Genomic DNA, 16,745 nt, shown 5'->3' with positions numbered 1-16,745 from the left:
TATAGATAAATATATATATGCTATTTATGAATGAGTCTCTATATTATGTACATGTACTAATGGTCAGGTGCTGGATATGGCTTTGGCTGTTCGTGTAGTTACAGGAGACCGTATAGGGTTGGGATCTGGATATATATATATATATATATATATATATATACACACACACACACACACACAAACACATTACTGCCCGCATGTGCTTAGTACTCAGGGAAAGGAGGCGGCTGTGTGTGGTTGTGTTCTCTATGTATTGTGTTGTATCTTGATGTAATGTATATTGCTTTGTCACTTCTATAGTATGAGTAAAGTATTTTTATATATTTAAGTATCTGCGAGGGTTGTACGTTACTCCTGTGGTGTGTGAAGGACTGGAGTGTTTGTACATTGTAAACAATACAGAGTAAGCATCCAGTCCCGGTGTTCCGGGCCAGAGCGCTACTGATGCTCTGGCTGGGGTCCCTGTAGTTGAAAGCCCCTGACATCACTGTCCATATATAGACAGTCACATCAGGGGCTTCCTCAGGGCCAAGCCTGGCGCTACCTGATGCTGTTCCCAGATATTCCAATAGCGGGGAAGCTCCCGGAAATATACATTTAATGTATACCTCTGACAGATGACATACAGTGGCATCCGTCACACGTAGGCTTCAATGATAAAAAAAAAGTATACTGTAGAGTATGGTTTTTTTAGCGGCATCGTTCAAGATGGAATAGTGTAGTCTACTACGCTATTCCATCCTCCAAAAAAAAGGGCATGCAAACATATACCAGAATTCAATAGGACACTCTTGGCCTACGTCTTGCTAATGGGGTCCTATGGACACATTTAGTGTGTACGTCAGGAGTTTTTCTGACGTACATGCTAAACGAAGGGTAAAATGTGATGTGAATCAGACCTTAGGGGGTTATTTATTTATCCCAAGGTAATGTGCTGAATGGCTGTTCACTGTGGCCAATGACGTTTTTCCAGTGAAATTGGCTGGGTTTTCCAGCACCCCCTGTGGAACATAGTTTCACTTTACAATGGCTTAAAGGCTATTTAAACCTTAGCACATTTTTTTTTTTAAATAAAACCAAGTTTTATGAGATGTCAAACTGAATTGGTTTTTATGAAAAAAAATAAATTGTACTTTTAGAGATATATCTCCTATGTATCCTGAACACACAAATGTATATTGAGCTCAAAGCCGAATCGCTCAGGTCAGCCAGACCTACGGCTTTGATGACAGCGGGTCCTGTGCGTCTGTGACTTGCAGGATCCACCGGATATCGATCACCTCGAAGTTGGAAATAACATGAGGTACGTGTGTGCGTGTATATAGCTAATGCCTGGCCATTTTTTGCTCTGGCACCATAACCGGTTTTATTCTACAAAACGGATGCAAGGCTTGGTTTTACTTCTGTGTCGCTAGTTACGTTATTCTATTCCATCATAGGAACAGACTAACGAAAATAACGGAAGCGCTGGATCGGTCAAATGACTGACACCTACAGCAACTGATGGAACCCATCGACTAGGCTCCATCAAATTTCCGTAATTTTGCCAGACAAAATAGCGCTGCACGCTGCGCTATTTTGTCCTGCAAATATAAAGGAATCCCTGAAGGAGGCTCGTAACGGAGCCTCCGATGCAGATGAGAACAGGGCAGACGTGCAATCACTATATATATATATATATATATATATATATATATATATATATATATATAGTAAAAAATACTATATTAAAAACTGCAAAGAAAAAAAAAAAAAGAAGGGAGGTGGAGTAGGAACTGGTATCCGTTACCCCTATTTTCTTTGGAGGTACGTGTGGTCTGCAGCCGCCAACCTTTAATAATACGCCATGGTTTGACTTGTTTAGTCAATGAGATGTAGCGCTTTACAGCTGCATGTGAAGCACCTCATGTAATAATCATCATATAAAATAGGGGCCCTCACAGAAGAACGTAAATCAGAAGCTGATCCTAAAACAGTAGACTGGAGGTGCACCGCTCACATGCGCTGCCTCCCGGAAGCTCCACCTACTGTACATGTGACGCTTCAATGTTGACAAGCACCCGGCGGCTTTCTTCATAGAACCGCACGCATCATTCAACGAACTGAGACTTTCACCAAATTCGATGCATGTGCTGAACACCAGTGACAAGTCTCGCTGCCATAGAGCTCTGCAGCACCCACACAAAGCACTAATCCCACTACCGTGTTGTCTGGAAATGGTTTGCTCCTGGTTGGTCTGAAGACGTAAAAGTCACATGGGCTGAAGTGGTCATGTGATCTTCCGGGCACTTCCCTTCTAACTATTCAGGGTTGACTAAATGGATGGACGCTGTATGAGCGCCTTGGGGGGTCTGACGTCACGCGAGCGCGTCTCTGCGCTCACGTGACCGTTTTCATACTTTTCACTGCTCTGCCAGAGAGCGAGTGGGCGTCAGTGGGTACGCTGTGAATGCCTCGTCTGGGTCTGAGTTAGAGGGGGATCTTGTCTGAGTTTGGGAGGGCCTGGTATGTTTTGGTAAGAGGGGGTCTACTCTGGGCTCTGTTAGGGGGGAGGGGGTCTCGTCTGAGTTGAGGAGGCGGGTTTGTGTTAGGGAGGGGTCGCGCTCCCCAGGGACTCCATCAGTGCTCCTGATGTCACTATCCATATATGGGCAGTGACATCAGGCGTTTCCCATCACTGTGGTGCTGGACCCGGGAAAGGGAAGTATAATCATTGTTTTTGTTTTTTTACAGGTTCGGTTGTTGGACTACTTCGGATTCGAGGACTAATTAGACTACAGCGTTGTTTTTATTTTCATTAAAATTATTAACGTGGTTGTGTGGGTTTTTTATTTCAATAAAAAAAATTTTCTACGTGTCTGTGTTTTTTTAACCCTTTAACGACCGATGACGAAAATGAACGTCATGGTCGGCTGCTAGATCGCGCACCATGACGTTCATTTTCGTCAGTATTTCAAACTGTCACTGTGTAAAACACAGAGTGACAGGCGTGGGCTGACAGCTGTCCGAGACAGCTGTCAAATCAGTCTCGCCGGACAGCGGACGATCGCCGCTGCTTTCGGCAATTAACCCCTTAAGTGCGGCGACGGATTGCCGTCACCACATTTAAGTGGTCTGAAGCACATCGGCAGCCCCCATGAAGTGATCGTGGGGGCTACCGATGCTTGTCGTGGCAATCTGAGGTCAGACAATGACCTCCAGGTTGCCATGTACGGAAGCCTCGGAGGAACAGCCTCCGGCAGGTCCTCGTCGACTTCCTGTCAGAGTGACAGTTACGTCACAATGACAGTTAGCGTACATTACACTACGTGTGTAGTCTAATGTACTCTAGCAGCGATCAAAGCTGCAAGTCTAAGTGTCCCCTAGTGGGACAAGTAAATAAAGTAATAAAAAAGTGTAAAACTAAAAGTTATAAGTTATATAAACACAAAATGCTTTTTTTTTCTATAATAGGACTGTTATTATAGAAAAAAAAATTAACACGTTAAAAAAGTACACATATTTGGTATCACCGCGTTCGTAACGACCCCAACTATAAAACTGTAATGTTATTTTTCCCGCACGATGAACTCCCCAAAAAAATCAATAAAAAACTACGAGAATCACAATTTTTTGGTCACCACCGCTCCCAAAATAAAGAATAAAAAGTGATCAAAAAGTTGCATGTACCCAAAAATAGTACCAATAAAAACTTCTATCCGTCCCGCAAAAAACAAGCCATTACACAGCTTTTTTGACTAAAAAATAAAAAACTTATGGCTCTCTGAATATGGTGAAACAGAAAATTATTTTTTTTATAAATAAGTGATTTTATTGTGCAAACGCTAAAAAAAATGTAAAAACCTATATACATATGGTATCGCCGTAATCGTACCGACCCGCAGAATAAAGTAAAAATGTCATTCATAGCGTACGGTGAGCGCCGCAAAAAGAAAACCTAAAAAACGGTGTCAGAATTCCTGTTTTTTGGTAAGGATTGCAAAAAAATGTAATAAAAAGTGATCAAAAAAAAAATCGCATGTACCCTAAAATGGTACCAATGAAAAGTACAGATTGTCCCGCAACAAATAAGCCCTCACGCAGCTCCGGTGGTGAAAAAATAAAAAAGTTCTGGCTTTCAGAATATGGCGATGCAAAATGTGCAGTGTTCCAAAAGCGGATAAGATCGGGCGCCATTTATCAGTGCGACACCGGCCACACATCTATGAAATATTATTTATTTACCGCATAATTATACCCTCTTATTATGCCCTGAAGTACTCTGCACAAATTACATATGCCCCCACATTATAAACTGAAATACCAGCAATACCCCAAATAAAACTACTACCAAGCAAAATCTGCGCTCCAAAAGCAAAATGGCGCTCCCTCCCTTCTGAGCCCTGCAGCGTGCCCAAGCAGCAGTTTGCGCCCACACATATGGCATCGTCATACCCGAGAGAACCCGCTTAACGTTTTATGAGGTATTTGTCTTCTGTGGCACAAACTGGGCACAACATATTATGCACTACAATGGCATATCAATGGAAAATTGCAATTTTAACTTTGAACCATCCACTGTGCTCTAACCCCTTTGCGCACTATGACTTATGGTGCGGCGGTTAATGTATAGAGCCGGCTCACGTGCTGTGCCCGCTCCATACGCTGCGGGTGTCAGCTGTGTATTACAGCTGACACCCGGGACTAACGGACAGGTACAGCGATCGCTCTGTTACAGAAGCCTGTAAGAATAACAATATACTGCAATACATTAGTATTGCAGTGTATTGTAGCAGTGATCCAATGATCGCTGGATCAAGTCCCCTAAGGGGATTGATTAATAAAATGTGTAGAAGAATTATAGTTATTAGTAGTGAGAATTTTTATTTTTTTTAAAGTTAAAAAAAAACAACACCTTTTCCCATTTTTCTTCTAAAGTAATGTAAAAAAATGAACAAAATTGGTATCGCTACGTCCGTAAAAGTCTGAACTATTACAGTATACCATTATTTAATTTGCACAGTGAACACCTTAAAAAAAAATAATAATTGAAACCGCCAAAATCGCTTTTTTTTTTTTTTGTGTCACCTTAGCTCTAAAAAAAATTTAATAAAACTGTTTAATCACTTTTTATGTACCGAAAAATGGTACCAATAAAAACTGCAGCTCCTCCCGCAAGAAATAAGCCCTCACACCACTATATTGATGGAAAAAGAAAAAAGTTATGGCTCTTGGAAGGCGGGGAGTGAAAATCTAAATTAAGAAAACAAAAAATGAATCAGTCGTGAAAGGGTTAATTCATTTCTAATGAAAAAAAACGTATGACCACATGTTGGGTATTTCCGTACTCGAGAGAAATTGCTTTATAAAAAATGGTTGTTTTTTTCCTCCTTTATCCCTTGTGAAAATGAGAAAATTCACCATTTTAGTGGAAAAAAATTTGATATTAATTTTCGCGCCCTAATTCTAATAAACTCTGCAAAAGACCCGTGGGGTATAAATGCTCACTATACCCCTAGAAAAATTCCTTGAAGGTTTTTCCAAAATGGGGTCACTTTTGGTGGGTTTCCACTGTTTTGGTCCCTCCAGTACATTGCAAATGCGACATGGCACTGAAAACCATTCCAACAAAATCAGAAATCCAAATGGCGCTCCTTCCCTTCTGAGCCCTGCTGTGGGTCCAAACAGCAGTTTATTACCACATATGGGGTATTGTCGTAATCGGGAGACATTGCTTTACAAATGTTGGGGTGCATTTTCTTTGTTATTCCTTGTAAAAAAATGTTTATGTTGTTTCAGAAAAAAAGTACATTTTAATTTTTACAGACTAATTCCAATATATTTAGTGAAAAACCTGTGTGGTCAAAATGCTAACTATACCCCTAGATAAATACCTTAAGGGGTCTAGTTTTCGAAATGGGGTCGTTTATGGGGAGTTTCTATCGTTCTGGCAGCTCAAAGCTTCTGCAAATGTACAGTGGGGCCTAAAACATTTTCAAGCAAAATATGAGTCCTGAAAGCCTCCGGGTGCTCCCTTCCTTTTGGGCCCTGCCGTGTGTCCAGGCAGCGCATTAGGGCCACAATGTGGGTATTTTTGAAAACAGGAGAAACAAGGTGATAGATTTTGTGGTGTGTTTCTTTATTCTCATGATCGCTTTACAAAGAAATGGGTCTTCAAACTAATACTTTTATGAAAAAAGTTAAATTATTATTTTTTTCACCTGTTATGCATTAAATTTAGCAAAAAACTGTGGGGTCAAAATACTTACTATACACCTAAATAATTACATTATGGGGTCTAGTTTTCTAAATGGGGTCGTTTATGGGGAGTTTCTATCGTTCTGGCAGCTCAAAGCCTCTCCAAATGTACAGTGGGGCCTAAAACATTTTCAAGCAAAATATGAGTCCTGAAAGCCTCCGGGTGCTCCCTTCATTTTGGGCCCTGCCGTGTGTCCAGGCAACGCATTAGGGCCACAATGTGGGTATTTTTGAAAACAGGAGAAACAGGGTGATAGATTTTGTGGTGTGTTTCTTCATTCTCATGTTTGCCCTGCTTCCACCTCCACTCTCCTCCCTGGCCCCCTACTTAACCTCTACCTCTTAAACCCCTCTCCCACAGAGTCTCTGCCACCATCTGTGCCCCCCACCACAAATAAAGTTCAAAATCCTCTTCAATGTCCCCTGCACCTCATGAGACATACCTTCCCCCATGAGACCCTCCTGACACTTTCTGTGCCCCACTGACAACTTTCGTATTCCCTGTACCACACCCTCATAGAGCCTCGGGCACATTCTGACCCCACAAAGAGCCTCTTCCTCTGACTTCTGTCTCCCCTCACTTAAAACAGTGGCCTGTCTCCTGCTATCTATCATGTCCCTGCTCCCTTGTAGAGCCCTGACGCTTTCTGAGCCCTTCCCGGTTCTTCGTTCAACATCTGCGGTTTCTGTCCGAATTGCAGAGAAATCGGCCAAAGCTGCAGTACACGGTTCAATTGTTGTGAGGACATGGTAGCAAGTAAAAAATAGAGAAAACGCCAGAAACCAACGCTAAAGCAAAGGAATCAGACCTAGCTCTATGAACTCTGAAAGCAAGAGTGAGGCTGGATTCACACGAGCATGTTCGGTCCGTAAAGGACCGAACGCACTGCAGGGAGCCGGGCTCCTAGCATCATAGTTATGTACGACGCTAGGAGTCCCTGCCTCTCCGTGGAACTACTGTCCCGTATTGTAAACATGATTACAGTACGGGACAGTTGTCCCGCAGCGAGGCAGGGACTCCTAGCGTCGTACATAACTATGATGCTAGGAGCCCGGCTCCCTGCAGTGTGTTCGGTCCGGGACTTGCGGCTGAAATACGTTCCGTCATTTACAGACCGAACATGCTCGTGTGAATCCAGCCTAAAGGGTGACTGGGCGATCATGTGACCTTCCTGTGGGTGTTTTAGTGGGTTGGGACCGGTTTGTAAATATACAGTGAAAAACGAATGCAAAACGGGTAAGAATCGACCATCAAAAACGGAGACACGGATCAGATGCAAAACGGACCAAGACAGCTGTTTTCAATGGCCGGCACCCAGAACATGTTGTTTGAATAGGGCCTTACTGGCATTGCCGCATCTGTAACAACCTGTGCTGTAAAATTATTTGTGTTATTTTGTTCATCTAGCCCAATAAAAACCTGTATGTACCCCAATTAAAATGTCAACTCATGCGGCAAAATACAAGGTTCACACGACGCGAAAAGAGAAAGTTATGGCTCACAAAATGTGGGTCAAAGAAGGGGACTTCTTGGGCAAATGTAGTAAACCATAAAACGTTAGAGATTTGATATGACCGTGTTCATACTGACCTGCAGATTAGTTATTTTCAATACATTAAGTCCACCAAAATGATGAGAAATATACCAATCAATACCTCCACATACATTCTAGTTACTAACCTTCAGTAAAACAAAACTGAAATGTATGGTCTGCTTGGAAGACTGACTTTAAGTAGCTATTATCATTAAAACTTATAAGGGGCCCATGCATTCTAGTAAATAATGGACTTAAATGTACAGGCTAGAAAGTATCGTCTGCATGTAGAACCTCTAAGGAGCCCATACCGTCTGCAGGAAAACCAAAAATGGTCCATACACTCCAGGCACTTTAGTAGAGAATAGGCTACAATGTATTGAGTCCGTCTGTGATGCTGGGAGAAACTCACAGGAGCCAATACATTCTAGGCACTTCGGCACAGGATAGAATGTATAGGCTACAAGGAGACGCTCAACAGAGCACATACATTCTAGGCACTTCAGCACAGGATAGAATGTATAGGCTGCAAGGAGACCCTCAACAGAGCACATACATTCTAGGCATTTCAGTACTGAACAGGATAGAATGTATGGGCTGCAGGGGGAAACTCAAAGGAACATGTACATTCTAGGCTCAAACTTGACTAAATACTATATGCCGAAAGAATATTTTCAAATTCCGCTGGACTTCTGCCATATACCTGGGTTTGAGGGATCCTATTGGTCCACAGCCTCTTCAATGCCCGCCCTGTTCATTTTGGCCACCCCATTTTCTTCGCGTTCATGTTATTCCTCAATGCCAGCGCACCGCGAGCCCGATGGTATCTACAGGGATGATGGGGATTACATATATACAGGGATGATGGGGGTTATACACAGGGATGATGCGGGTTATATACAAGAATGATTGCGGTTATACACAGGGATGATGGGGGTTATATACAGGGCTGATGGCAGGCTGCCATATACATGAATAATGGATTTTTGTAAACAGGGTGAGGAGGTTTATACACAGGGATTATGGGGGTTATATGCAGGGATGATAGCAAGCTGGTATATACATGGATGATGGCGGTAATATACACGGACGATGGCGGGCTGGTATATATATGGAAGATGGGGGTTATACACAGGGATGATAGCAGGCTGGTATACACAGGGATGATGTGGGTTATATACAGGGATGATGGTACGCTGGTTTATAAACGGATGATGGGGGTTATATACAGGGAAGATGGGCATTATATACAGGGATGATGGGGGTTATAGACAGGGATGATGGTGGGCTGGTATATACAGGGATGATGGAGGTTATATACAGGGATGATGGGGGTTATATACAGGAATGATGGGGGTTATATACAGGGATGATAGCGAGCTGGTATATACAGGGATGGTGGCGGTAATATACAGGGATGATGGCAGGCTGGTATATACAGTGATTATGTGGGTCATATACAGGGATAATGGCAGGCTGCTATATACAGGGATGATGAGGGTTATGTACAGGAATGATGGGGTTATGTACAGGGATGATGGGGTTTATATACAGGGATGATAGGTGTTATATACAGGATGATAGCGGGATGGTATATACAGGGATGATGGCGGTAATATACAGGGATGATGTTGGGCTGGTATATACAGGGATGATGGGATTTATATACAGGGATGATGAGGGTTATATACAGGGATGGGGGTTTTATACAGGGATGATAGCAGTTTAGTATACACAGGGATGATAGGGTTATATACAGGGATGATAGCGGGCTGGTATATACAGGGATACTTGGGGGTTTTATACAGGAATGATGGGGTTAGAAAAAAAGGGATGATAGCGAGCTGGTATACACAGGGATGATGGCGGTAATATACAGGGATGATGACAGGCTGGTATATACAGCGATGATGAGGGTTATATACAGGGATGATAGCGAGCTGGTATATACAGGGATGATGGCAGTAATATACAGGGATGATGGTGGGCTGGTATATAGAGGGATGATGGGGTTATGTAGAGGGATGATGGGGGTTATATACAGGGATGAGTGGGCTGGTATATACAGGGATGATGGGGGTTATATACAGGGATGATAGGGTTAGAAAAAAGGGATGATGGGGTTACACAGAGGGACGAGGGTGGTTATATACAGGGATGATGGGAGTTGTATACAGGGATGATAGGGTTATATACAGGGATGATAGGCTTATATACAGGGATAAAGGGGTTATATACAGGGATGATGGGGGTTAGAAAAAAATGGATGATGGGGGTTTTATACAGGGATGATAGCGGGCTGATATGTAAAGGGATGATAGGGTAATATAGAGGGATGATGCCGGGCTGGTATATACAGGGATGATGGGAGTTTTATACAGGGATGATGGGGGTATATACAGGGATGATGGGAGTTTTATACAGGGATGATGGGGGTATATACAGGGATGATGGGAGTTAGGAAAAAAAGGATGATGGGGTTATATACAGGAATGACGGCGGTTATATACAGGGATGATGGAAGTTATAAACAGGGATGATGGGAGTTATATACAGGGATGATAAGGTTACATACAGGGTTGATAAGGTTACATACAGGGTTGATAGGGGTTATATACAAGGATGATGGCAGGCTGGTATATAAAGGTATGATGGGGGTTATATACAGGAATAATGTGTGTTATCCTCCGGATCATGCACATGTGGCATAAATGAGGCTACAGATAGTGGATGTATACACACTCATGTTCATTACATAGTCTCTGGTGATTACTACTCTCATCATCGACCACTTCTCACCTCAACGCTCCGCATCGCCCGCCTCACTATAATGCCCCTTTAGCAGCCACTATACAATATAATTCTCCCTAGCTGCCCCTAGTTACAGTGCCCAGGTAGATAGTGCCACAGTGCCAATGTAGTTAGTGCCACACACAGTGCCCATGTAGATAGCGCCAGTTTCCCCTGTAGGTAGTGCCCATGTAGGTAGTGCCACACCCCCCTTCCTCTGTATATAGCGCCATTGGGGCTCCCTCTAGGAGGGGAAGCCCCAGCCAGAGCATGGCAACGCTCTGGCAGAGGAATCCGCTCCAGGAGTAGCCCTGACGTCACTGTCTATATATGGACAGTGACATCAGTGGTTCCCTCTAGGAGCAGAATCCCCTGCCAGAGCGTTGGAAACGCTCTTGCCGGGATTCCGTTCCTGGAGCCACTGACACCACTGTCCAAAAATGTAGCGCTGTGCCCGGGGAGTCCTTGACGAGTGGAGGAGCTTCCTGTTCTCCTTCGCTCTGTACTAATGCTGAAGCAGGGAGCTGGCGGTTCCTTGCTTCAGCATTGTATTCAACTGTGACTTCATCCTGAGGACGCAGATACAGTTGACACCGGGACATACCACCAGCCGCCTGGGACAGTGGGACACCCACGACGGCTAGAAGGTATGGCGTCAATGTATTTGGGGTACAGCCCAGTTTATATAGGCTGCAGTGTTAGGATATACAGGGGAACAGCAGGGCGTACATGGTCATCACAGCCCCCTGGCAGTATTCTTCCCACTCGCTGTAGGTTGCAAAAGTATTAGGCTCTGTTTACACAGAGTTTTTGGACGCAGAAACCGCGCCAAAAAACCGGCTCGCGGGAAAAGGAAGCGACATGCCCTGCCTTCGGGCGTTTACGTCTCTGGCGTCCCATTGACATCAATGGGAGGCAGAGAAAGTGTTTTTCGCTGCGATTTTGGCCAAGGCACTCAATGGAACGCAAGCGAAAAAACGCGGCAAACGGCGTGCAGACGGAATTTTGAGGCAGAATTTTCTGCCTGTGTGAACAGGGCCTAAGTTGATGTTCCGCCTCATCGCTCGCCCTAATCCCGCGGCCATTAAGCGCCGCGGGCAAAAAAACGCAGGGAAATACACTTTCTCTTCCTCCCATTCATGTTAATGGGAGGTCAGAGACATAAACGCCCGAAGATAGGGCATGTCGCTTCTTTTTCCCGCGAGCTGTTTTTTCCTCGCAGGAAAAAAAACGCCTCTGACTCCCATTGAAATCAATGGGAGGTATTTTCGGCGCGTTTTCCGATGCAGTTTCCGCGTAAAAAAACTGTGTGAACTTAATAATGCCTCCCATTGATTTCAATGGGAGGCGGAGGCGTTTTTTTTGCCGCGAGCGGAAACACCATCTCGCGGGATAGAGAAGCGACATGCCCTATCTTCAGGCGTTTACGTTTCTGACCTCCCATTGACATCAATGGGAGGCAGAGAAAGCGTATTTTGCTGCGTTTTTTGCCTGCGGCGCTCAACGGCCACGGGCAAAAAACGCTGCGAAAATCGGCGTGCAGGCAGAGCAAAATTCTGCGTGCAAAAAACTCCATGTAAACACCAAGGGTCAGTCCACACTGAGTTTTTTGATGCGGAAAAACGGCCGAAAATGCCTCCCATTGATTTCAATGGGGGGTGGAGTATTTTCCAGCGAGCGGAAAAACCGTCTCGCGAGAAAAAGAAGCGATATGTCCTATCTTTGGGCGTTTACATCTCTGACCTCCCATTGACATCAATGGGAAGCAGAGCAAGCGTATTTTTGCAGGTGAGAAACGCGGCAAACGGCGTGCAGGCAGATCAAAATCTGCCTCAAAATTCCAAACAGAATTTTGAGGCAGAATTTTCTGTCTGCAAAAGACTCTGTGTGAAGTGCGGGTGTTGAGGACACAGTGGCGGCTCTGCAAATCTGGGGTAGCTCCGTCAGATGTTGGGGGGAGGGGGGGTGGAGTGTGGCCGGGCAGTGCGAGCTGTGAGAAGTGGTCGATGATGGGAGTAGTAATCACCAGAGACTGTATGTAATGAACATGAGTGTGTATACATCCATTATACATAGCCTCATTTATGCCACATGTGCATGATCCCGGAGGATAGCACCCATCATCCCTGATTATAACCCCCATCATCCCTGTAGATACCATCGGGACAGGACATAAACGCGAAGAAAATGGGGCGGGCAAAATGAACGGGGCGGGCATTGAGGAGGCTGTGGACCCATAGGATGCCTCAACCCCGGTATAAGGCCGAAATCCAGCAGAATCTAAATTATGTGAGGGAGCCGCCTCCTGTGAGCGCCTTTAAGACATGGTCACATGAAAATGACGTAAATGTGAAAGTGCGGCTTTTGCGGCGCATGCGTGGTAATAAATAGCAACTTAGCGTACAAAATGGCTGCCGCGATGGACGTGGACACACCGAGCGGAGCCAACAACAGCGCTGGAAAGAAGCGGTTCGAGGTGAAAAAGGTGGGTGAAGTCTTTTAGTAAGCGGGGCTCCTTGTTGTGACCTCTAATGTAGTTTTTATGATATACAATTGCTTTCTGCTGCTAACGGCATGCACTTCCTGCCTTCTAAATCCCAGTCATGGCGTGGTGAGGGCAGCGCTGTGCTTCACATGGGTATCTGTATGTTTAGTACCACGGTCAACATCCCTGCGGTGTCTTGACGGTTCGACATTTTTTTGACGTGGCCCTAGAAATTCTGAAGCCAGGGGACATATGTTTCAATGTAATGTCATTGGTCACCGGTTCCTTGTGTGTTAAAGACCAACGCTTGATGGCGCTATTTAGCTGTTAAACGAGACACGGGTGACGGTTTTCTTGTCGGGGTGGTCCAGAATGACACCGACGCTTCTTAGGCCCCGTGCACAATGCGTTTATGCTATGCGCCGAGCGTATACGTTTTGAAAATGCGGAAAAAGTATTGAAATGTATAGCTCGGCGTACGCATAGGCTAAAATGTGTCAAACGTAAACCGAAAGTGTCCTTTTGGTCCACGTTTGTCATGGTTTACGTTGGGATACTGTTTTTTAAAGTACGGTATGGCGTAGTCTGCTGCGCTATTCTGTACCTCAATAGAAGGTATGTGTGACGTATGTGACATCAACTGTCATCGATGTTGATGTATACAAACTTAATGCGATACGTTAGGCCCCATTCACATCACGTTTGTGCTATCTGCTGAGCGTATACCCTTATAAAACCGTGGACCGTTAAAAACATACAAAAGTGTGCCATTTTCTGTTTGTCTTGTTTTTTGTTTTTTTTTTGTCGCGTTTGTTTAGCGTATACTTCTACGTTTCTGTCTTTTTTTTTTTTTTTTTAAATCTAAAGTATGTTTTCAGTGAGCACTGAAATAAAGTTTTCTGAAAAGGAAAAAACCTCTTAGATTAGCTGTATGTAAACAGACTAGCGTATAGCATTACGTTGCATACGTCGTCCGTTGATATTGTTAAGGCTACGTTGCATGTGACTATTTGAGGTACTGTATAGTGTAGTAGGCGACGCTATTCTGTACTCAGAAAAGTATCCCAACGTAACCATGACAAATAGACCATAAGATGCTTTCTTAGTTTGTTTATGTACACGCCGAGCTATACGTTTGAATACGTTGTTTTTTTTCTACATTCTCAAACGTATATGCTCGGTGGATAGGCCAAACCCCGATGTGATTGGGGCCTTCGTCCTCGTTTATCTACAGTTAATCTGTACTTTTTTTTTTTTTTTTTTTTTTTTTCTTTCATCTGGGTTCACTTTAAGAAAAAAGTGTTACTTTTTTTTTTTCCAGATAAAAAAATAATGGACAAACTTATACCAATGTATGAGTATACGCTGAACGTATATATTCTATAAAAAAGACGTAAACAGAAAATGGTACACGTTTGTATACGTTTTAACACCTTTGCCCATTCAGACGTGCTGTTACGACCGGGTGGGGGGGTGTGATGTTTGGAGCGATGAGCGCGCTCCATATGCTGCGGGTGTTGGCTGTATTTTGCAACGGACATCTTGGACAAACAGCCGGGAGCAGCGATCGTGCTGTTCCTGGCTGTTTAACCCCTCAAATGCTGCGGTCAATCGCAGCTGCTGCATCTGAGGCGTTGAAAGGAGGGTGCCCCCCCCCCCCTCCGACAGTTTATCGCCCCTCCCCCCTTGCAGTGAGATTGGGGGTGACGGTTGTTATGGTAGCCCAGGGTTTAAGCGAATCCTGTAAAAATGACAATATATTGCAATACGTAAGTTAAAGTTCCCTAGTGGGGCTAATAAAGTGGAAAAATTTTTTTTATTTTTTTTTAATCTATCTCCGTTTAAAAAAAAACCTATATTCCCCCTAAAGTAATGTAAAAAAAAAAAAGTTAACAAAATTGGTATCGCTGCGTCCGTAAAAGTCTGAACAATTACAATATGGCGTTATTTAATGCGCACAGTGAATGCCGTAAAAAATGTAAGCCGCCAAAATCGCAGTTTTTTTTTTGGCCAACTTAGCTCTAAAAAAAAAATGTAATAAAAAGTGATCAAAAGGTTCTACGTACCAAAAAATGTAAGCAGAAATTACGCAAATGCTGCGTGTTAAAAAGAATGCACCGCAGGTCAATTTCTGATCGCTTTTTACGCTGATTTACGCAGCATGTGGATGTGATTTATTCAAATCTCATCCACGTTGCTACTGTATTATGCTGCAGATTTTCCGCAACAAAATAAGTTGCGGAAAATCCACTATTTATTTTACGCTACGTGTGAACTTACCCTTGAACAATTGCATTATCTGCAGATTTTACATTCGCTGAGCCCGCTCCGTACAAAGCCGTTGTCAGCTGTGTATTTGTTATCGCCACGTCCGTAAAAGGCCGAACTATCACAAACTATTATTTAACCCGCATGATTAACGCCGTAAAAAATGAAATCGCTGTTTTCTAGTCACTTCATCTCCCACAAAATATGAAATAAAAAGTGATAAAGTCTCATGTAGCCCAAAATGGTACAAATAGAAACTACAGCTCGCCCCGCAAGAAATAAGCCCCCCTACCACTCAATCGACTGAAAAATAAAGTTCTGGCTCTCAGAATATTTAGACAACTCAAATTTTATTTTTATCTATTAGTTTCTTCCTAGTAAAAGTAGTAATACATAAAAAAAAACTATATAAAATTTACTATCGCTGTAATCTTATTGACCGGTAGAATAAAGTTAACATGCAGTTTTTTTTTTTAGAAACGGTGAAAGCCGTAATAAAGAAACACCATAAAACATTTAGGAATCTCGTTTTTTTTTTTAAATTTTTCCTATTCCACCCCACAGAATTTTTTACCAAGTTCCTAATGCATTATATGGTACCGTGAAACTACAACGCGTCCCGCAAAAAAACAAGTCCTCATGTGGCTTCATCGACGGAAAAATAAAGTTATGGCTTTTGGAAGGTGGGGAGGAAAAATTAAAATCCACAAAAATGGCTGTGACAGGAAGGGGTTAATCCTTCGAAAATACCAGTTACTTATTCAAATCTGTAAAAATGACCATCTGCCCGCTATTATGCCCAGAACCACTTTGGGCCAGTCTGGGCTCGATTGAATTTGATGAGGGAAGTTTCTATCTGTATGTCGGTAGTGATACGTTAGTGGCTCAATGTTGTTCAACCCTTTGAATCAAACTCTTGGTTGCCCACTTCCCTTTTTTGTGCCAATTATTCCTGATTTTGGGCTGCTTTCAACTTTATTCTTCTCTCCGCACTCGGGTTATTGTAATTTATCAATAAAATAAGTTTACGTAGTTGCATAACCAGAAAAACAAATCCTTTCTCCTAGAATTAGGCCTTATGCACACGACCGTAGCTATGTGCACTGCCGTGATTTTCGTGTCGGCCGGCAGTGGACTGTCGGCCACGAGCCGCCCGCAAATTTGCGGGCCATGCACATGGCCGCGGCCATTATTTTCAATGGGCCCGGACCGCAGAAGACGGCCGTAATAAGGCATGTCCGTTCTTTCTGCGGTGCGGCCTTCCGGGCCATGCACGGACCGTAAAAACTACGGTCCTGTGCATGGCCCCATAGGATTGAATGGGGCCGCAATTCTCTCGTAGGTTTTCGGGGGAATTGCAGCCGCAAAAGCACATTCGTGTGCATGGGGCCTAAGAAACCAACTTCAGCATTGTTACGCAGGGGTCTCAA

General features: G+C 43.7%; 2 protein-coding genes across 7 annotated transcripts in view; one reads left to right on the top strand and one right to left on the bottom strand.

Annotated features, from left to right (window-relative positions):
- Nucleotides 1-2,333, bottom strand: part of L3MBTL2 (L3MBTL histone methyl-lysine binding protein 2) — a 121,420-nt gene extending 119,087 nt beyond the window's left edge. For 2 of the 5 annotated variants that reach the window (XM_075833532.1, XM_075833537.1), the window contains exon 1: nucleotides 2,000-2,194. In XM_075833532.1, coding sequence (XP_075689647.1) covers nucleotides 2,000-2,077 — 78 coding nt within the window. In that variant the 5' untranslated portion in view covers nucleotides 2,078-2,194. The other 3 variants (XM_075833533.1, XM_075833534.1, XM_075833536.1) reach the window with 3 other exon arrangements.
- Nucleotides 2,334-12,926: 10,593 nt separating this feature from the next.
- Nucleotides 12,927-16,745, top strand: part of RBX1 (ring-box 1) — a 58,758-nt gene continuing 54,939 nt past the window's right edge. Inside the window, exon 1 of one of the 2 annotated variants that reach the window (XM_075832280.1) lies at nucleotides 12,927-13,047. In XM_075832280.1, coding sequence (XP_075688395.1) covers nucleotides 12,970-13,047 — 78 coding nt within the window. In that variant the 5' untranslated portion in view covers nucleotides 12,927-12,969. The remainder of the gene's footprint in view (nucleotides 13,048-16,745) is intronic. The other variant, XM_075832281.1, reaches the window with a different exon arrangement.

This window comes from Rhinoderma darwinii, chromosome 7 (assembly GCF_050947455.1).
Source record: "Rhinoderma darwinii isolate aRhiDar2 chromosome 7, aRhiDar2.hap1, whole genome shotgun sequence".
Classification (NCBI taxonomy): Eukaryota; Metazoa; Chordata; class Amphibia; order Anura; family Rhinodermatidae; genus Rhinoderma; species Rhinoderma darwinii.
The sequence above is the reverse complement of the archived record's forward strand: the minus strand, read 5'-3'. Positions and strand labels throughout refer to the sequence as shown.